The 22,063-nt window shown below is 35.3% G+C and overlaps 2 protein-coding genes across 2 annotated transcripts in view; one reads left to right on the forward strand and one right to left on the reverse strand.

The window, feature by feature from the left end:
- Positions 1–22,063, reverse strand: part of LOC134840744 (transmembrane protein 129-like) — a 422,427-nt gene that overhangs the window by 282,950 nt on the left and 117,414 nt on the right. The window lies entirely within an intron of this gene.
- LOC134852537 (ATP-dependent DNA helicase Q5-like) lies at positions 1,671–19,243 on the forward strand. Its single transcript, XM_063868555.1, has 14 exons — positions 1,671–2,064; positions 2,369–2,545; positions 2,980–3,174; positions 3,864–4,078; positions 4,715–4,877; positions 5,061–5,149; positions 5,354–5,596; positions 10,742–10,973; positions 11,507–11,611; positions 12,925–13,095; positions 14,910–15,536; positions 16,723–16,854; positions 17,099–17,165; positions 19,031–19,243. The coding sequence occupies exons 1-14, from the start codon at positions 1,672–1,674 to the stop codon at positions 19,150–19,152; spliced, it is 2,931 nt and encodes a 976-aa protein (XP_063724625.1). The 5' UTR covers position 1,671; the 3' UTR covers positions 19,153–19,243.

A 22,063-nucleotide genomic window follows, 5' to 3' on the forward strand; every position in this document is an offset into this window, starting at 1 on the left:
AACTATCCTGCCAAACCCAATGTCATAGCCTTGATCGAAAAATCAGTTTGCTTAAAGCATCATGGTTTATTATTGGCTACGCCCAATTTTTTTTGGAAGAAAGTTATGGCCTTCAAACAAGTCCAAATTGAAATGTTGACCGTTTTTTTTGGAAACTTTTTGATTTTACTCGAAAACTACCGTGCCAATTCTCAGGTTAGGCGTTCAATCAAGACGATCGGTTTTGGGAATATTCTCGGCTTTATCGGCCTCGACCTGGAAGAAAGTTTGGCCTTCAAACAAGTCCAAATTGAAATGTTGACCGTTTTTTCTTGGAAACTTTTTGACTTCACTCGAAAACTACCGTGCCAATTCTCAGGTTAAGCGTTCAATCAAGACGATCGGTTTTGGGAATATTCTCGGCTTTATCGGCCTCGACCTGCTTTTTGCTGAAATAAGTTATAGATTTTCAGAATATAGATATAAGAAAAAATTCACAAAATTTGAATTTGCCATATCTGTACTGAGGCGCAGATACTGTACTGTACTGGTGCCATATCTGTACTTGTTTCTGTTTTTTAATTTACTGTGGTTATTTAAAACTTATTTCACTTGCGAGAGCCAGTTATTGTAATCGGGAACTAGACTTTCTCGTAAACAACGTTTCTTAAACTTTCTGTCGACTGACTTAAAGGTTGACGTGCTCAACTTCATCATCATTCAAAAACAAATTTATTTAAGTTCATATGGTGTAGCAAATAGTTTTTTCAAATATAATATTCAATATCTTGTAATGCAATGTTTTGATTGTATTTATGCTGTATTATGTTTTGATTGTATTATGTCTACAGTTTCGTTATCAGCTTAAAGAGGGTCGACACAAGTTTTTCCGCCATAGTTGTCGCTCGATCATTGAATCTCAATCTTTGTTAAGGTTGTTTACGAACATCGTCGGAGACATAGATATGTAATTTTTGCAGATGGAGTTATCTGGACTTTTTTTATTCAGCTTAGTTTTTGTGAAAAAAACTTCATTTTTTAAAAACATTTTGTAATTGTATCGCAAGTGTAGCGAAGCTCCGCTTCGACTCTGTGTAAAAAACTTCTAACCGTAATTTCACTTAATACATCAACCTAAAACCACTTGACCACTCAGATAATTGAGTGTTTGGTAAGTTTTGAAGAGCGATTTTTTTGGTTTTCACTCTGGAGCAATTCTTTTCCTGGCATCTAAAATGCAATCAAATGCGTTCTAAGACTCATCGGGCGGGTGGAAAAGGAGAAATTTGCCGAATTGTGAGGCCTTTCTTTTCGAAAACGTTTTCCCGAGGAAAGCAAACTGTGTAGCTGGGTTGCTGATTGATGGAAAAACGGCGGTGGATGTCTTTTTCATTTATTCTTTATTGTTCTGGCCTCAATTTTGCCTGCTGAAATTTCGTGGTCATGGTCGCAATTGTTTCAATCAATGTCGTGAGTTAAATTGAAGGACAGCCCAAAAAAATGGATGCTTAAATTTAGCGAATTGAGGAGAAATTTTGTCCCGAGGAAGGGAGCTCGTCCCGCATCTCCCTTGAACCCGCCCAGGTGGAATACATACTAGCCATTTGGTTTTGAGATGGCGTCTTTCAATCAGAATTATGGTTTTTTTTTGGTTGTAGACAGTGCTCATCAAAGAGGCACTTTTCAGTATGAATGGTGCTTTCTGATTCTGAAATTACATATCTCTTGCAGCAGAGTTTCGGATTCGACGATTTCAGAAATGACCTGCAACGCAACTGTGTCAAATGTGTGCTCGAACGCAAGAAAGACTGCTTCGTCTCCATGCCAACGGGTGCTGGAAAGTCACTCTGTTTCCAGCTTCCGGCTGTCATCTTACAAGGAGTTACCCTCGTGATCTCGCCTCTGATCGCATTAATTGATGATCAAATTGCCCATCTGAAGGAGAAACAGATTCGGGCTGCAACTCTGAACTCTAAGCAAAGTACAAAATTGAGAAGTGAAGTTATGAAAGATATTTTGGGTGATAAACCGGCAACTAGGTTGCTGTATGTGACACCAGAACAATGTGCAACTGGAAATTTTAAGGTTAGATTTTGAAGCTACCAATAATTGTCACCTCTATTTTCAGAGTTTGTTTCAATATATTAAATGCTAGAATATGTCGAATGCTCACATTCGCCGCTTATGACGAACTACCGTCCATCTTTTTTTTCCACAGCATTTTCTAAATGTTCATTATGAATGTGCAACATTTTGAACTCTTTAAAACATTTATGCATGAATAATTGCATTAAAGTTGAAAATGTCAGAAAATTTATTTTATGAACTCATCTTATAGTTACACCCAATTTTGAAGCGACCAATAACTTTTTTGTTTTGTTTTCTGAAGAGAATAGTGTCGGATTTGATGGACAAGAAGTGTCTGGTGTTGATAGCAGTGGACGAAGCCCATTGTGTGTCCCAATGGGGCCATGACTTCCGTCCCGACTACCTCAAATTGGGCACTTTGCGGTCCATGACATCAAGTGTGCCCTGGATCGCACTCACTGCCACCGCCACAAAACAGGTCAGTCTAATAATAATAGTGTTAGATTTCTTGTTACGGATTTTTTATGTTGTTCCACAGTATCTGTTATAATGGAGTTATACATGTCTTGCAGCAGAATTAGGAACATTGAAATTGAAGAACCATCGCTGAAGCATGGTCAACTCAACATAAACAAGGGTTTTTCCGATAGCAAATATGCGTATTATTTTCTACAGCACCGGTTTCATATACGGTTTTTTTTATAGAAAACCTTCGTTTGAATTAAGGGTCGGGATAGGTTCGACTGATAAGTTAAACATCAGTATACGAAATTAGAGTTAGCGAAGAAAACTAAGGTTGACCCTATAGTTAAATTTTTAAAGTTTCGAATCCCCTCGAAAATTTGAAAGATCGGATTGTGCTTTGAGTCAAAACAGAGTCGATAAATGCAAGAAAGCTTAGTACCGTTTCAGGTTGAAGAAGACATTCTGTCCAGTCTCAGTTTACATAAGCCAGTGCAAACTTTCAAGTCCAGTGTGTACAGACCAAATCTGTTCTATGAAGTGCAATTCAGTGACCTCCTGCCTGGCAGTGGTTTTGACGACCTTGTGCAATTCTCCCTCAAGTGTTTGGACATCGACACAAAGTTGCCGAAAAGCCTCAGAAAAGTACACAATTGGGATTAATTTTTTGTTTTGTCGGGCTTGCGTCATCCCATCTGAAATTTGCTCGGCGCCTCCCGGTTTTGTGTGAAAAAACACCTTAAAAACACGTCAAATTACAGCCCCTCCATCTGCGCTTAGACTTAAATGAAAAATTTCCGAAATGCAAAAAAATAATCTACAATGAGAAAATGACACGAACGTTTTTGACAAGTTTGCTTGTGGCGCAGTAAATGTTTTTTTTAACTGAAATTTTTTCATTGACAATCGAGACAAACCATCAGCATTTTGATATCTTTGTTTTCTTATGCTATTTCGAACTTTTTTACTAAGTGGCTCTCGTTTCATTCTCTGTCAGCTTGTTTGCTATGCTATTCTTTTTATTTGTATCACAAGTGTTGCGAAGCTCCGCTTCGTCTCTGAGTATTTTTTGGTAGCAAAAGAACAAAAATTCTAAAAATGATCTTATTTTTTCTCTTCAAAAATAACTGTGATTGGAAGTGGAACCTTCTGTACTACTTGCGCATCAATCGTCTTCACTTGTTTCATTTATTTAAAACCTGAGATTTAACTAAACGATGTATGGTTATGAGAAATTAGAATTTAATGGATATTCAGTTTCAGTGTTTTTTTTTCGCGTCTAATGCCGACTTTATCGACTTGTGTTGATTGGCTTGAAATTAGAGTCTGTTCAGCCCTCTGGTTCTGGTCTGATCTTCTGTCGCTCCCGTGTGTCATGTGACCAAGTTGCAGAAGAGCTATCCAGGAGAGGTCTAGTATCTAGAGCCTACCATGCTGGCTTGGGTGGTCAGGAGAGGTCACGCACCCAGGAAGAGTGGCTTGCTGGAAAATTTCCAGTTATAGCTGCCACCATCAGTTTTGGAATGGGAGTTGATAAACCAGATGTCAGGTGAGAGGTAGTTTCGAATATTTTGAAATGCAATTATGTCCAGAAACGGAAGGAATTGAAATTGGGAACTGCAATTGTTTGATAAAATTTTTGCCATCATTAAGCGTAAGTTTGGCTCAACTAATTTTGGTTAATCGTTATTGAGCACACTTAAGGTAATCTAAGAGAAGGAATTAAAAAGTTGGCTTCAAAGTTGTACAGACTCAAATTTGGTTTTTTGGTTTGATTTTTGATTTTCATAATTCAAATCATTTGCTAAAAGGAGGGCATAATTAAGCTCTCCAATAACAAAAGTGCAGATAGCGAAAAGAAACGTGAATGACTTCCAGTTTCGAAAGTGGATTTCAGTTTTGAGATTTCCCAGCTGATTTGAAAATTATCTTTTGACCAGTTTTCTCAAATTGGTTCAGCTTTATGAAAAAGGCCAATTATAAAAGATTTTTGACATTCGAAGAGTTTTAATGTGATATATTTTTGTCCCCGAAAATTGAAAGTTGAAAAATGTTCCAAAATAAGTCAATATATATTTTATCGGTTTCCGTTAGTTGAATGAGACTTTTGCAACTGTCTGTTGGCTATGTTTTTGAACCATAGATTGAAATGCCCGAATATTTTTGCTTAATATTTTTGTTAAAGATTTGTGGTGCACTGGACTATTCCTGCCAGCATGTCTGGCTATTATCAGGAATCCGGCAGAGCAGGCAGAGACGGACAAACGAGCGTCTGTCGTCTGTATGTGTCCAAGGCCGAAAAAGACACTTTGATGTTCCTAACCAGACGGACAGTTTCTCAGTCTAAGGTTACTATCCATCTAAAATCTAAAGAAACATGCTTTGCCAAAACAGGAATGCCTTCTCAGCATCTGGGCGATGAACCGGAGTCCAGATGGATCCTTAAAATTCGGAAATTTTCTATCAGTTATGCCGGTTGCTTTGCACTTAACTTTACCTTTAATGTTTTAATGTTTACATGGACTGTTTAGAAAAAGTATGACCAACAGAAATGGGAAATAATGACTAAGTCCACGATGGACAAACTGAAGACCATGTTCGAGTACTTCGAAGAGCTCAAGTACGGCAAGTCGCATCCTGGTATATTATCAATAATTATGCTGGATTTTATGCAATTTTTCGAATAGTCAGTGCGCCGAGAATAGTTACGTGTGAACCAGATCTTTTATCTTTTTCTTTTTTTTTGCTTAGAATTTTGGAAAATTGGACTTATTATGATTTTCAGCTGGGAATTTTGGTGCTTCAAGGCTTTGTTTGTGTTCAGATGTCGTCATAAGAGCATCTGTGAGAACTTCGGAGAGATGGACTTCTTAGTCTGCAAGAGTCACTGCGACTACTGCAAAAGCAAACCCAAAGTGGAGTCTCAGCTGAAAAAGTACCTCCACAACTCCGAAGGGAGATCGGGGTCCATGGGGGTTCCTGGAAGTGCAATGAACAGAGCTAGTACTTCATGGGAGGATGTGGACACTTCTGATCTGTACGGTGGCGGAAGACAAGGCATTAGCAGGTTAGCAGACGGTTTTTTGAACTTGATTAACTATATATGTCGGTTTTGACATAATTGATGACAAATTAGTCATAGATTTTTTTTCTGTTATTTTACGGGTGACGTTGAAACTAAAAAATAGATAGGACTGAAATACGAACTGAAATTTTTACTAGCTAGTTGAAATGTTTTTGAGCAGCTGAAACTGTAACTCTTCTGTTTTGAAAAGAACAGTTTCCAAAAACTGAAACTTACTAGCTAACTGAAGAAAGTTTTTCGATTACAATTCTCTAGCGTTTTTTTAGAAAAGAACGATGCGGAAGTTGCTTCTCCTCCGGCCAACAAAATCCATGCTATATATGGATTACATAGTGGTTCAGCAATACGATAAACTGAAACCGAAATGAAACTTTTATCGAAAAGAGCTGAACCTGTAACTGAAAACAGCTGATTACTTTTGATTTACAGGTAAACAACTTAGTTGACGCTGCTCAATTGTTGACACGATGACAATTTATCATTCAATTGTCTTATTACCCTTGAGACAAGCAAGGGTATTGCAATCGGGTACTAGACTTTTCCCCGAATGACTAGAGTGTTCACAGAATGGACAAAATTGAAATGGTAATCATTTCAATAACACCATTGTTAGTGTAGTTTGATGTAGTTGCTAAATATGTGTGGGCTTTGGGATCCTGGTCCGATTTTTTAAAGAATTTTTTGAGCCGAAAAATTTCGTAGAGATTCGGCTCTGGAAGAAGTCGGCTTTATTTTCGTCGGCTTATTTTCCGAATGTTGTTTTTTCGATAATTTTTAAAAATTTAATGTGAGGAGTGTTTGAAATCTTGTATGAATTTTTGAAAAAAACTTAATCAACCCACTAGACTAGTTAAAACTACGAAAAAATTAAGTCTTAATGTTTTTCGAAGTATCTTTGAAAAAAAGTTCATTATTTTTCAAGTTTTTTTTTCTGAGGTCATTAACAAAATTAGCTTGAAATTTTTTGTTTTGGTTGTTGGATCGGTTGTATATATCGCATTCTTATTATTGCAGAAAAAATAGCCAATTAGTTTTTGCATATATTTTTTAAAGATTTCAAGCCTGAAGTGAAAACAGAATTATATTAACTAAAATTTTCTACTAATTTTTTTCACGTACAGATAATATTGATACGCTTTCGGACTCACTTTTTTTAAAAAAATTATTCAATGACATGCATTTCTTATCTTTTTTTATCAATAGTAGTTTAATTGCGTTTTTCTGATTGAGTTTTTGTTCATTTTTTCTTTCTGTAAACTTGTCTTTATCTGATTGGAATTTCTTGCGTTAACAGATGCGAGTTTATAGTCGTGGAAAGCTCCCCTGCTTAAGCGGTTACGCACTATTTTTTCTTCGCAAAAAGTTATGGCACTCGGAAAAGTCAAATTTCTGACTTCTTACCGTTTTTTCAAACTTTTTGACGTTTTTCAAAAACTACCCTTCCTTATCTGAGAATCTTGTTTGAATCGAAAGCACTGCTTAAGTGAAGCTTCCCTGCATGAAAAAATAGGGCCGAGAGTTTTTTTTCTGGGACCATCAATTTTGTTCGGCCCAACGAAAATTTAGGTAAGCCTAATTTTTTTCAACTTTTTTCTTTTATTTTTTATGTTGGTTGTATCGCTTAAGTGATGCGAAGCTTCGCCCCGCCTCTGTGTTCAATTTTTTTTTTGAGCTAGCGGCTTTCGTCTCATTTCGGTCGGCTGATTTTCCACACTATGTTTGCGTTGTATCGCAAGTGATACGAAACGTTAATTGTATCTAGCAAAAAATTATTAGAGTTGGACACACTAAGAAAGAGTATTTTTGGAAGACAATACCATGGAGAGTAATTACGCTTGCGACTAGCAAGCGTTATCAAATCAGAATGTAAACTTTTTTGGGGTTACCAACCAGTTTAACAAAATCAGATGAATCAATTGCTGACATGCTCATGCTCATGCTTGGTGGCATGCTTAACTCCTGTATGCAATATTTGTTACTGGGAAATGTTTTTCACAATTAAAATGATTTTTTTATCGGCTTTATGGATTTCGTCCCAAATTTTGTCTGCTTGCCGGATGTATTAAGTTTTAATTGATTTTTCTTTTTTGCTTGATTTATAATATATTCAAATACAAGGCGAATGTTTCAGGTTCAATCAAAACAACTGTTTGCGGGAAGTGCCCCTGCATGATCGAATTTTTGTATACAAAAAGTTATGGCCCTCGGAAAAGTCAAAATTTTTGATTTTTTGACAGTTTTTTGATATATATGTTTTACTTGTTTCTCAAAAACTGCACTCCCAAATCTGAGTTTTTGAGCTCAATCGAAACAACTTGATGTGGGAAGCGCCCTTACATAATCAACTAAGCCGAATTATTTCTAACACAAATGTTAGGGCCCTCGGAAAAGACAACAAATGTTTTTTTCTTACCGTTTCTTGAAACTAATTGACTGTTTTCGTAAACTATCCTCTGTAATCTGAATTTTTCCGTCCAATCGAAATAACAGGTTGTCTGAATATCTTTGGTATGCCCAAAAGTTTTTCACAATTAAAGATAGTTTTTTGGAAAAGTAAATATTTTGGTTTATTGACCGTTTTTTGTCGAACTTCTGATTTTTCTCGAAAACTACCCTGCCAATTCTTAGGTTTTTTGGTCAATCGAGAAAGCCGGTTTAGGAAATTTTCTCTGCTAACGCGGCTACGACCTTCTTTTTGCAGTAAAAAGATATTGTTTTTGGAAAGTCAAGTTTTTGAACTTTTGACTGTTTTAGAAACTTTGTCTTTTCTTATAAACTACCCTGGGGTTCAATCAAATAAACCGGTTGCGAGAATTTATCCTGTAGAAGTGGCGTCTCCTTAATTTTGTGTAAGATAAATGATATGTCTTTGGGAAGATTTCAATTTCATAAATTTTCGCGCTTCACTTTTTTTAGTAGAGAAACAGCTATGGTTTTGGGCAAGTTCAATTTTTGAAGTTGCCGTTTGGTCACACATCAGTATAACAAAATTATCAAAACACCTACCTCCAGATTTAGCGGGGCCCCTAGTTATCTCTTTAATTTAAGCCTTTTTTTTTATTTTTGTGCTGTATCTCATTTATTTTTGCAGGTCCTATTTTTGAATATACACATATGTTACCGCATCAGTAAAAACAAGTTCAAAATGTGTCAAACACGTACTGCAACTTTAGCCGGTCGTGATTATTTTTTTATGGAAACACGAAAATTTTGGTTCACCTATTTTTTTTTTCGTTTATTAAGTTTTTTTATGTTTGTGTTGTATCGCAAGTTGGAGGAAGCGCCACTTCGCCTCTGTGTTGAAATTCGTCTTCAACAAAGGCGTGGAGGTTATATCGTTTCTATTTACAATCAGCGGCAGCTCTGGTCTTTACTATTGGTGGTCCGGTCCCATGCTAGTTTTGGATAACCGGACTGTCCAAATTAAGTTAAGACGATTGATCCATGAGGAAAAGAAGTAGCATATACGCTGTTTACACAACGAAGTCGCAAATAAAAGTGGTCATTTGGTGGCAATTTTGGTATATTTCATTTTAATCATATTTAAACTTATGTAAGCATAAACAATTTCATAGCATATATTGCTGCTTTATTTTTAGCTAGTGGTAGATGGTCCTGTTTGAATTAAAATGTGTTATGAAAATGTATGGGATTTGTTGTTAATCGTTTTTTTGCGGCGCTTTCGAGAACTTTGCACTTTTCGCAGAAGTTTCTTTTTTCAAAAACTACCGACTTTTAAAAAAAATGGTATCAATGGAAAAATTGTCTGCTCTTCTATGTGCTTGAATTTTTTGCTAGTCTTTTTTCATTTTAACTCACGTTCTACGGCCTTCAAAAATTTCAGTAGGTTTTTTTGGGTTTTTTATTTTTTTTTTTCAATTATTAAACGTACAAATCTGAGATGAAGGTTTCAATCAAAAGAATAAATTCCGGGGAGCTCCCTTCTCCAGCAGCTTTTCCTTAAGTTCAGTAAAAAATTTATGGAATTTCACCTGTGCAAGCGAACTTCAACTGTGCAAGAGGCTATGTTTGTATTTTGAAAAAAAATTAGGCCTGATAACTAGTCCAATTTTTAAAATTTTGCGCGTTTTTGGAAAGATATTCTTTTTTTTTCAAAATTAACCTGCTGATTCTGAGGTTGATAATTCATTAAAGGTAACATGGTGCTTAGGTTTTCCGTCTGCTAGCTGTTTTACCCTGTTTTTTTTTGTAGAAAAGCTGATGTGGACTTTGGAAAAATTCCTTTTTAAATTTTACAGTTTTTAAAGAAATTTCGTTACTATTCTCGATAACTTTTAGCTAAACCTGACTTTAAGGACTCATTCTAAAAAAGTCAGAGTGCGGAAATCTACAATCTAGAAATCAGGATTTGGAAAGCAGAGGCTATTCCCAACCTTTTTAGAGAAAAGTTTATGTATATAGAAAAAGTTGATTGATTTTTGGAATTTTTCACTTTTTTCGAAAACAAACCGGCCAAATCTGATATAAAGATTTCAATGAAAAGAGCGAGTAGTAGTTTTCTCCTTTAAAAAAGCGATTTATCCCCTACTGAAGCAGAGAAACACTAGGGTTGCTTGAAGTCCATTTTTTTGAAATTTTGAAAATTACGCATTTCGCTATCAGTACAATATATGATTGAAAATATTAGAACAGGTTGACATTAGCTGGGCCATTAGCTTACTTCTAATTGACCCTGGCGCAGATGCGGACACGAGGCTTCTAGTTAACAGGTCGGATATTCAAATCCGGAACATTTAAATAGTTTTTTTTTGATCGAATTTTGGCTGCTTAGCTGCTTTGTTGGTGGCGCATTCGGTCGTGGAGCAGATGTGAGAACGTGATACTGTCAGTCTCATCAAAATTTTTGTTCAAGGTGTATTTTTAAGCTTTTTTCCTTATTTCACTTTGTTTTGCCTGTTTAGCGCTCTTTTTTGCATTTGCCACTGGTCAGGAGTTATATGCAATTTTCTGTGTATTTTTCTGGACTGCGTAAATTTGCCTCATCTTCAATATCAACGAGCTTGGATCATGGTGGGCCTCGAACCTCCGACCTTTTGTTTGTGAATCGGGGTCTTAGCTACTTAACGATTGATCCCCCAAAGAGTAATGTGTTTTATTCAATTGCAGTGAATGGGGAGGACACAGTGGCAGCTACAGTGGAGGTGAGGAGGATGATGACAGTGACGAAGACGGAGACAGTTTTTTCGAGAGAAGACGAACAAAAGGTGGTGATGACGAATCGAAGAGTATCCTCAATGGAGTCATCGCAGATGAGTTCAAACGTCGCAAAGCTGCATCAGGCAAAACTGATTACGCCAAAGCGAGCTCAGGCTTCACCAGTGCTAAAAATATTATGAAGGTAATGAGCTTTTATTTGTAAATCTGTTCTAGCTATCGATTTCCTATGTTAAGTATTTTGCACGTTAGAAGAAAAGTCCAAAAAAAACATTTTTCATTCGAGTACTAGACTTTTTTTCCTTATAGATAACTATTTTTTTTTACCTGTTTATGGTTCTTTGTCGATGTCCGAGTTATTTTTTTGCTTTATTATAAAAAAAATTGCTGCCTAATTCTTTATGGGCGTTCGGATTTTTGAAAGTAGCTCGCTTTCAAAATCATTTTAACCTTTAAGAAGACTTCAAATTACGCTCTTTGATACGCTATCAGAACTGATGCAAAAGTTCGCTTTTCAAATTAGTGGAAATATTTTTTTTCAGAATTCACAAGTTAATGCAAAAATACTCTGGTCCTATTTTTTTTATCAAAATCCTGAAATTTATCAGTCTTTTTTTGTTCCCTTGAGTTCATTTACACTTTTCCAACTGTCGATTGGTTTGTCTTTTTCATAAAATTAATAGACAAATTTAATTGCTTGGCCGTCTGTTTTTGTAGAGTAATGGAAAAGCTGAAGTCGAAAGCGGTGGCACTACAATTGATGCAGCTTTTTCTACTTTGATTAATGCTTCTTCGTCCAAAATAACTGGTCTCACAGTGCAGGTAAATATTTTTTCTTAAATTTGACATTTCGGTGGTATATCAACCAGCCGAGAATACCTTAGTGTTATTACACAAGCAAAGCTTGTGTGATAGTATGAACTCTCTTTTTTCCAACCTAAGTCGCAAATATTAGTGTTCATTTTGAAAGTGTTCATTTTGATCAATAACCAGCTATTTCCGTATACTGGTTAAAATGTGTCCGCTCTATAAGTTGAGGCATGTTAGTTGGTAAAGTTCTTTTTTTGAAATTGAATGCTATAACGTCATCATTGGCGTGCGTCACTACAGAAGTTTTTTAGGCTCAAAGTTTTACTCATTCAGTTTTCCCAGTAGCGTTAACGGTCATATTTTTGCTCGTGTATGCGAAGTGCAACTTCACCTCTGTGTATAATACTTATGTAACAATTATGTAGCAGTTACGAAAGTTATACAATTCATTATTTCACTTGCGAACAAATTCATTATTACACTTGCGAACATTCTTTTTTCTAACCCAACTCGCAAGTAAGTGTTAATTAAAAGTTCACTTATTTCGAAATATCACTGTAACATTGGAAGTCGTATAGCATCTGTTCTCTGCTTTATTTGGTGTGGCTAGTGTTTGGTGTCAATTAAACAACTGCAACCAAGATGAACGAAAACCAACTGTAATTGACGTAAAGATTCCGACTCTCTGGTGGGAAGCTCGCAGCACTTTGACTTGACTACAACTCTCACAGTTCCGCTGCTTATGCTCTTCGGTTTTACACAGTTAGAACAAAAAATGCAATTATTTGAAAGCTGCTTTAAAAATTTTATGCTCGTAGACTGCACTTCATACCAATTAGTACCCAAATAAAAAACAGTTCCAGATGCACCCAAAGTTAACATCGTACAGGTATATGTGGTTGGCTAGCGACCGTCTCTGAGTTTAAAGGTGTAACTTGGTATTTGTAGCTAGCCAACTACCTACGTGACGTGTACACCATTATCATTTTTGATAATCTACATCTGAGGCTGTATCATTTTTCTTACTAACGCGGCGGTATTTTTAGCTGTAAGCAACGCTGCTTTAAACGATACCCAAGTCCTTTGATATATTTGGTTTTCCACTGTGAATTTCCACTTACTGGAATTATGGGGTTTTGTAGTAGAAATTGAAGTTAAAACTGAAAACTGAAATGTTTGTAAAATGAGTTAATTCCTACTGTTTCTTAGCTCTGTTCAAGTATTTAGCTGTATTTCTGTCTTTGAATGCGAAGAGCTCTAATCATTTAAATATTACGTGTGGCTATAAAATCTGCTCGTAAATATATTATGTTTTCTTGCTTCAGATGCGAGAGAAATTTCGAGCCATGATCAAAACTCATTTGAAAACCAATTTTGAAGCATCGGGTAATGAAATTGAAACGAAAGCTTTGGATAATCTAGCCAACGAAGAAGAACATTCAGTCCTGAAGGAATGCACAAAATTAATATCGTACAGAACTGCAGTCCTCAAAAAGGTAACGAAGGTGTATATATTTATTACGCAAGCAGATTTATCATATTGTGAAGTCCAATTTTTTTTAAATTTTTTAAACCCAACTCGCAAAAAAAATATAAATGCTCAGTTGGTGGCGTTTTGCTGAAATAGCTTTTTTTCTGTTTTTTTTTGGTACATAAGCATTATATCAGTTTTTTTTTTTCGTTGCGTCAACATTAAATATTTGTATCTTGGGTTATTGGTGGATAGTGTCATGTGTTTATTAAGCACCCATGGCGCGCATGTGCTCGGCGTACGACCCTTATTTTCGAGTCGGGTGGAGGGGGTTTGATTCCGGTACATACCAGAATTTTTCTAAGAGTCTATGAATGTTGGCCAGACTCTTACATAGGTCGCTATGTTTTTTTTTGTTTTTTTTTGTTTTTTTTTTTTCGTTTTTTTTTTCATGAAAAGTCCTTTTTACTTTTTTGCGGTTTGACTTTGGTTTCTTTTTAAGTTCGATTCAATTTCTTTGTTGAAAGGAAGGCAGAGTCCATTCTCTAACAGCAAAAATGTTAAGGTCACGAAAAACCTGAAAGACTTCTACTTTCGAAAGTAGAATTTAATTTTGAGATTTCCCAGCGAAATAAAGGTTTTACTTACTGATCTAGTTTTTTTTTCAATTTTTATCTCTGTTTACTTGCGCTCATTGACACTTTTCGAACTTTCTGCTGGCTATGCTGGCTTCGAACTTTTCAGGCCGGGGCTACTTTTGTCATTTTCTCGTTTGTGTTTCCGAAGTGCAGATTAGCCTCTGTGTGATTTTTTTTCATCATTCCAACGACGCACTGAGTGGCGAAGAAATTTCAGGTACCTCGAAAAAGTGTTCTAGGAGGTGAAGAAATGTGGTACCATGTTGAAGCCCTATCAGATGTATTTCAGATTCTGAAAATTTCGGTTTCTTAATTTCTACTATGATCTGTTTTGAGTTGTAAAACAGAAGTAGTTTTTACGCTTGCAATTACGCTTTTTTCGGTTAGCAACTGGTTTTGATAGAATCATTTGATAGGTTAATTTATAATTGATTTAGATTTCTTAGCTTTTCTGGCGCAGTTGGTCTAGAGGTAATAACTGCGCCTGGGACCCAAACATCCTAGGTTGTAATCTAACTCCAGTGAAAAATTCCGTTTAAGGAAAATTGTCGGTCTATTGTTTGTCTGCTTCTGTTTCTTCGGCTAAGTTGGCACATCTCGGTTTTTTCTTGTGCTGCAATTGATATTTATCGTAATTGAAAAAGTTTTGATTCATTCCTGTAAATTGTAGTTTTGTTCAATCTGATTTTTTTGTATTTTTTTTTAAAAGAATTTTCTGTCTTAAGTTTATTTCAAAAGCCTCAAATGTTTTGATTTATATTTTATCCGCCTAGTGAACATAATTTGCGTCATTTGAAGGTGTTCGTCCTTTTTTGGGCTGTCGGAGTGGGAGAAGATACGTTCAGTAATTCGTGACAATAACTTCGTTTGCGACTCAACGGGAGTTTACAAATTTCTGATTCCTGATTTAACGCCGGCGATTGTTTCTGGGCATTTTTTTAACCAAATTTAAACATCATTGCTGACAAAAAACATGACGTTGTTTGCGTGTGTGGGTAGATTAAAAAGAGTCAACATTATAATCTGCGGGTCTATCGCCGGTAGCTTTTTCGCTTCAAACAAAATGATGAAGTTTTGAAGAGATAATTTTTTTTCGGCTATTGTCTATTTTTTGCTCTAATGTTTGAGATCAGACAGAACCGTATAAGCCACGTGCACAGAGAACTGGTAATACTACATTTATTAAGTTGTTGTATTTTAGATCGGCGAAATAAAATCTGCCACCTCTGCGAAGCAAGTTTACAAGGTATTGACTGTCAGTCATGATAGAATGAGTGAAGACAATGTAGTGCATAGTTCTGAAAATCTTTGTAAACCTACTGTTTCTACCAATATCGAGAAAGAAAGTGCAATAAGTTCACATAAAGAGGAAGAATTCATAATAAATACATCAACATGTCAATCGAATGAAATGCAGGAAATTCCACAACAAAAAACTGGCGAAACGAGCATAATATTGACATCTAAGCAGTGTTTGGAAACAAAAACAAATGGTGAACTAAGTCTTGGCAGTTCTGTCCCAAAAAGTAGCAAAAATGAACAGACGGCAGCGGGCCAATCTGATGAAACTTCTGGAGATATTATCGAAGGAAAATTAAATGGATCAAAAGTTGATTTGACGACGTCTCCTAAGAGGTCATCTAGAAAGCTCAGCGGATGCAATCAGAGTAATATTAAATACTTCTTCAGTGGAGGAACCGCTGAAAAAAAGTCATCATCATTTTTATCCTCAATAGACTCAGGATCTGCAGCAGTCAGGGTGTGCAAGGATTCTGCCATATGCGTCGAGGGTTCGAAAAAGCGCACTCGTCGCGAAGATATTGGACATGTTAGTTTTTTGCTAAAGTTTTTGCTGAAGTTTTGAAGGTGTGAAAGCTGATCAATCTTTATTGTTATAAATGCTGTTTGCAAAAACCAGGAACTCTGTTCATTTCGAAAGCCGAATTAATTTTAACTCACCTAGCTCTATAACCAAATGGAATTGCACGTTATCTATTTTTAACAAGTTTTTGTGAGTGTCTGTGTGCTGAATGGTTTGTTAAACTACTCTTCTGAAGTGGCCGAACCAAACCAATTGATTAATTCTGTTCTGATGAATATTTACCGTGCTCAGGACATGGTTTAAATTTTTGAAATTCGTCAATTATTTTTGAAATTCGTCAACGAGATGAGTGACTTCTAAGTTTTTTTACTCACGTTAAGAAGCGTAGCCTACGTTTTCGACTTTAAGAGGTGTAGCTTATTCCACTTTCTATGGAAAAACTGTTAAGCTTTTTACAACATTTCTATACGGCTGAAATTTTTAGATTCGAATCTTAATGGATGAACATCTTCGAATTTTATTTTTTTTTTAGACTTTTTTGCCTTCTATTTCGACCACTTTACTAGGGTGCAAATTTTCATATGCGAAAACTGTGAAAAGTTGGTCTGAACTTCTAATTTTTCTGACTATTTTTACAGACTGGAAATTTTAGACTGAATTTCGAATCTAATTTTTAAAAGGATTTTTTTTTGTTATTTTTAGCTATTATTATCTGTTTCGGCTCTTTTTTTATTCCATCCAAAAATCAATTTTTCCACATATTAAGTCTTAATTTCCACATCTTAAGGCAAAATTATTTTGGAAACTATAACCTGCAGAGTTTTACCAAGACAAAAAAAAACACAAAATAGCTACAGGAAAATAATGCCGATTATCTGCTCAAAATTCGGCCTTGTTAGAAGTCGGCTTAAGAATACAATGATTTCATTTATATTAACCAAATCTACTAGTGCTATCAGTATGTTTTTCTATCAGTGCATTTATACATTGAATATCACAAAATCGCAAAAGAAAGAAATTTGGGCGGAATTAGTAAAAAGACCCACTGTTTCTAATGACGCATTTAATAATTCAGTCATCTGTCTAACGCAAAAGCTAAAAAAAATTCAATGTTCTACTTGCACAGCAGCCTGTCATTCATTTTTCAATTTGGATTTTTGATTATTGATAGTTTTTCTCGATTTTGTTCTAGAATGTAAATGAAGCTTCCTCGCTCGTACATACGCGCAGTAAAGTGGTGGCTTTGAGCGACCTAAAGGACATCGCGAATGGAGTGAGGAAAATCCTGACTCCCTTCTACAGGAACAAGGAGATTGCCAGCAAGGTCTGCCGGATTATTCTGCTGTAATATGTAATCAAGACAAGACTTTGATTATGTTGAAAACGAGAGGAAGTTATTGTTCTTACTTTGATTAGACAAATCCATTATCCCTAGAACAACGTCACAAGGATTATCATTTAGGTGACATTTTTTTCTTCGATTAGTGATTTTTGTCATGGTTTGTACTTAGGAATTTATAATATTTTTTCAATTTTTCAAATCATTATTTAGATTATATTTTGTTCAGGACGTCTTCAAGGAAGTTGCGAGACATCTCACCCACTCGTGCATTCGTTCAATTTCACTTGAAAAAAGTAAGTTTGCGAGCATTATTTTCAGTTATTGGTTATCTTTTTTGAAGTAGAACGTTTCAGTTTCGACAGTTATTTTGTCTGTTTTTTTTTCCATGAGCATGACACGCGTCATTATCGGTTAATTTCTTGCTTCAATTTGGTATATTTGTAATTATGCAATTTTAAATCACTTATAGCTAAACGGCCAATTCGAATGCTGCTAGATCGCGGAACCAGATGTATCAGGTTTTTTCAACGGAACCAGATGTATCAGGTTTTTTCAACCTAATCTTCAGTTCGTGTCAAAAATGATTAAAAACAGCTTTCAAACAGTCGATTTGCGTGCTTTGCCATCTTATAAAAGACTTAAGTTTGTCCGCGTTGCTTTCTCTGAAAACCTTTTGTTTCAACCTTTTCTTTCGAAGTTTTTTTGGACAATTTTTCAACATTCAGAAAGAATCACAAAGATTGGAAATGCTGCTGCATGATGTTAGCAGAAGCGTATTTGTTCATGGTTTGACCACTTACAAAGCAACTTAATAGCTTGCGTTTTGGTGAGACAATTATGATTTTATGCAAGCTACCTGAAAAAAGAGGCCCGAGAGTTTTGACCGAAATTTCGCGTGTCGTACAACTGCGTCTGCTTTTGTATGGTTCCGTATTTTTTAACGTTTTTTTCGCTAGGTTTTTCAATGCCTCTTTTTATATTCTTCACTTTTTTATTATTACACAAGCAAAGCTTATGTTATATTTATGATCTATCTTTTTTCTTCCAACCTAAGTAGCAAATATTGTTGCGACGCAAGTATTGTTGCGATAAAGTGTTCCCTTTGATCAAAAACCAGCTATAAGTACAGCCATTGCTAAGGATATTAACACAGACTATTATATTTCAAATAGCACTTTAGCTTCAAGGTATCATGGATCTGTAGCGTAGAGGTGGGAAGGAGACCCGCAACAAAATATAAACAAATACTATTTTTGTTTCTCGACTTTCGTAACGGAATATTTGTGCTCGGGGTGGTTTTTTTCTTCAGAAAAATTTCGACTTTTTAACTAGCCATTTTTGACGGGATTTTTTTTATATCATTCAAAAAGTATCGTCCTGAGCTTAAATTTGGAAAGTTATTTCACCTGTGATCATTTTTTGTAAAGTTATGGGGTTAAAAATTGCCAATTTATGACAATTAACGCGCGATATATTTCGCGCTATTAACGCGTAAGCGCAGATTTAATCCGTCATAGAAATCGTTCCAAATTAGTTGAAGGAAGCTTATTTGCCATAAATGATATGCTACTAGGAGCGAAATTTATCTTTTTGTACTTTATATGGCGTGTGGGGGATTTTCACAAAAAGTCTCAAATTAAAAAAAAATTCATTTTATTTTTATTACATTAAATTTTTTTATGTTTTTTTGCTCCATAGGCTGCTCTATAAGTTGAGGCATGTTAGTTGGTAAATTTATTTTTTTTTAATTGAATGCTAATACGTCATCATTGGCTTGCGTCACTTAGCAATTATGTAGACTCATAGTTGGAGTGCTTCACTTAAGAAATTTTGTAGACTCAAAGTTTTACTCATCCAGTTTTTCCAATAGTGTTATTGGTCCTATTTTTGCTTGTGTATGCGAAGTGCAACTTCGCCTCCGTGCAAACGTTTTTTTATCGTATAATAGTCGCCGCTGGATCAATTTGATAGAAACAAGACTTGCGGCCGCTATTGCAGCAGCTGTTGTTGTCAGAACTATGCATTCGCATGCTCATTCTATAAAAAAAGTATATGATTTTCCAAATACAAGAGTGCTCAAGTAGCAAAAATTGTGAGCCCGCCCTTGTCAGAATAAAATTTCTCTCCAATATTTATTGACAAGTAAATACTGTTTTAGACATGCAAAGTGTACAGCTTGTGGTAGATGAGTTCTTCAAGAAAAACAAAACGTGTGCCAGCTTGGAGAATTTCTCCCAGTTTCACTGTGCTATCAAAGCGTCATCATCTAAAAAGAAATAATTTCTACAGCAGCCAAAATACTACTACTGACTAAATTGTGATTTGGCTGTAAAGTTTATTTTTGATAAATAATTTAATTTGAGCATCTTGAGTGTTTTAATGGTAGTGAGTGATGCTCGAGGTTTTGCGTAAAATGTTGCTCACATGTGTTAATAGAAAAATTATTCGTTACGAGGCCAAACTGTGCACTGGATAGGCGCACAATTTATGCGTAGGGCGCACAATTGTTTGTAGGTTTCTGGAATCCAGAGACAAGTCTTTGAACATGTTTACACTTGCGAACCTTAGTGTTATAGTTTTAACTTTCTTTTTTTTTCAACGCAAGTCGCAAATATTGTTTCGACTTTTGTTGTGACTAAGTAGCAAATATTGTTGCGACTTAAAGCAATAATATTTGCTGCTTCGAGTTTGCTGCATCGAATTGGCAATAAGATTTTCTGATATTTGGTTGCACCTTTGATATTTTGTTGCACCTTTACAGCTTATTGATAACATGTGCTTTGACATTCGAACAGTTATAAGTTTACACAGTTGATGCATTTTTAATTCATCGAGCGAACCGAAGAAAGCTATTTGTTTTAAACATCATAACAATAATAAAATCTCGGTTTCAGAAATTTTTTTATTCAATATATCTCGCTATTTTTTGAAATGCATAATTTATACATAATGTGGCCTTATGATTTGCGATTTATAACATGCAAATTTGTATCATTTTGTATTTGACGCTACTTTTGCTGCATTGAACTGGCAATTTATTGGCATATGTAGCTGCGTTATTGGTGGCTAGTTCTTGGGGGTTTTAAGCATCCGTGGCTGAATGTTATGTGCGTGAGGCTCAAATTTGCTAGGTCGCAGATTTTTGCTAATTCGAGTTTCTGCTGAACCTTTTTGCACTTGACAGAGTTGCTTTTTGGTCGTGTTCTCGCAATTATTTGCGAAGCGCAGCTTCGCCTGTGTGTAAAATTTTGTTGGAATGATCAAAGAAAACGAAAGAACAAAAGAAGAACAAAGAGAGCGTCCTTGTTGCGGAATCCGATTAAAATTCACATAATACACAGTTTTCCTCGTAATGTTTAAGGGATTTCATTAAGTTCAGTTTGCCTTTTGTTGAAAGAAAGGCGAACTCCACTATCGAACAGCGAAAGTGTAAAGGTCTCGAAAATCGTGATCGACTTCTAATTAATTGGAATTAAATAATCAGATATCCCAGCGAAATGAAAATTTTACCATTTGATCTAGTTTTCTCAAATTGAGTTAATTTCCGCAAAAAAGAGCCAATCATAAACAGTTTTTGAATTTCAGACAGCTTTAAGGCCATATTTTTTTACTTAAAATTTTGAAGGTTTTGAAAAACAATTTCTTTCACGTGTTTCTTTCTGTTCATTGACTCTTTTTAAGAGTCGATGATCGTAGTTTAGACTCTTATATAGGTCGCACTGTTTTTTTTCAGCAAAAATCTTAAAATTTTTCAGGCTCAAATACACTTTTTCGCGGTTTGACGTTTGATTTCTTTTCAGTTTCAGTTCATTTTTTTGTAAAAGGGGAAGGCAGACTCCACTCACGAACAGCAAAAGTGTTAAGATCACGGAAAACGTGATCGACTCCTGATTTCGCAAGTGGAATTTAATTTTCCCAGCGAAATATAAAAATTTAGCTATTGATCCAGTTTTCTAACATTGGGTTGATTCTATCAAAAATTTGCTTGTCATATATTTTCCTAGAGTTTCAAAGACTTTTAAGGGCATCGTTTCTTTTTTCAAAATTGGAACGTTGAGTATTTAAAAAAAACAATCAGCATTTTTTCTGTTCAATTGAGTGCATTGACTCTTTTTCAACTGTTTGTTGGCTATATTGGCTTTGTTTAAGAATCATGATTAAAGCACTGGAGACTCTTTGATAGGTCTTGATGATTTTTTGTATGTTTTTTTTTTCATGAAAGTCTTGAATTTTTCTCATGCTCAAATTTGATTTTTCGTGGTTTGATTTTGGTTCTTTAATTTCATTTCAGTTCTTTGTTACAAAGAAGGCAACATTTTTTTTCATCGAACAATAAAAGTGTAAAGGTCACGAAAAACATGGTCGAATTTTTATTTTTACACTTACGAGCGTATTATTACGAACCTTCGTTTTTAAAGCTAACTCGCAAATATAAGTTTTCCTTAAAAGTAAAAAGTATTCCTTTATTTTGGTGGCATTTAGCTATAAACTCGAGCTGTAGCTTGAGAATTTTTTCTCTGCTCCATTTGTGGCTAGTGTTGGTGATGTTTTAAGCGTCCGTGGCTGAGTGGATAGTGTGTGACACTCTTAATCTCCACCTCGCAGATCGAACCGGAGACATAGCCGAATGCTTACTGATTCGAGACTTATTTTTTTTCTTATCGATTTTATAGAGCTGCTTTTTTTTGTGCTTCCGGTAGAGTTTGCACAGCACAGCTTTGCCTCTGTGTTCTTATTTGTATCAGAATAAAAACTTTTCCTATTGATCTAGTTTTCTAAAATGTAGTTAATTTCATCAAAAAAGTGTATATCTTTAATTGTTCGAGAAATTCAAATGGCTTTAAGTGTATCTAGTTTTTCTTTGAAAAGTTTGAAGGTTGAGACTTTTTAAGCAACAAGCCACTCTTAGTTTGTTTCATTAACTTTATTTGGCTATTTCTTAAGCCTGTAAAAGGATCTTTCATGATTTCAAATCGGAACAGAAGATAGGTTGATTGTATGTAGTCTCAAAAAACGTTTTGAAAAATTTTCTATATCATGCGGTTTTTCAAGTGATCACTTTAACATTTTTTGTTTTTTATTTTGCATTGTATATATTTTTTTATCGCAAGTGCTGCGAAGCTCCGCTTTTCTGTGTCAAAATTTGACGATCGTCAAAAATTCTTGAAATTCATATAGATTTAATCTCATA

Source organism: Symsagittifera roscoffensis, chromosome 1 (genome assembly GCF_963678635.1).
Source record: "Symsagittifera roscoffensis chromosome 1, txSymRosc1.1, whole genome shotgun sequence".
In the NCBI taxonomy this organism is placed as follows: Eukaryota; Metazoa; Xenacoelomorpha; order Acoela; family Convolutidae; genus Symsagittifera; species Symsagittifera roscoffensis.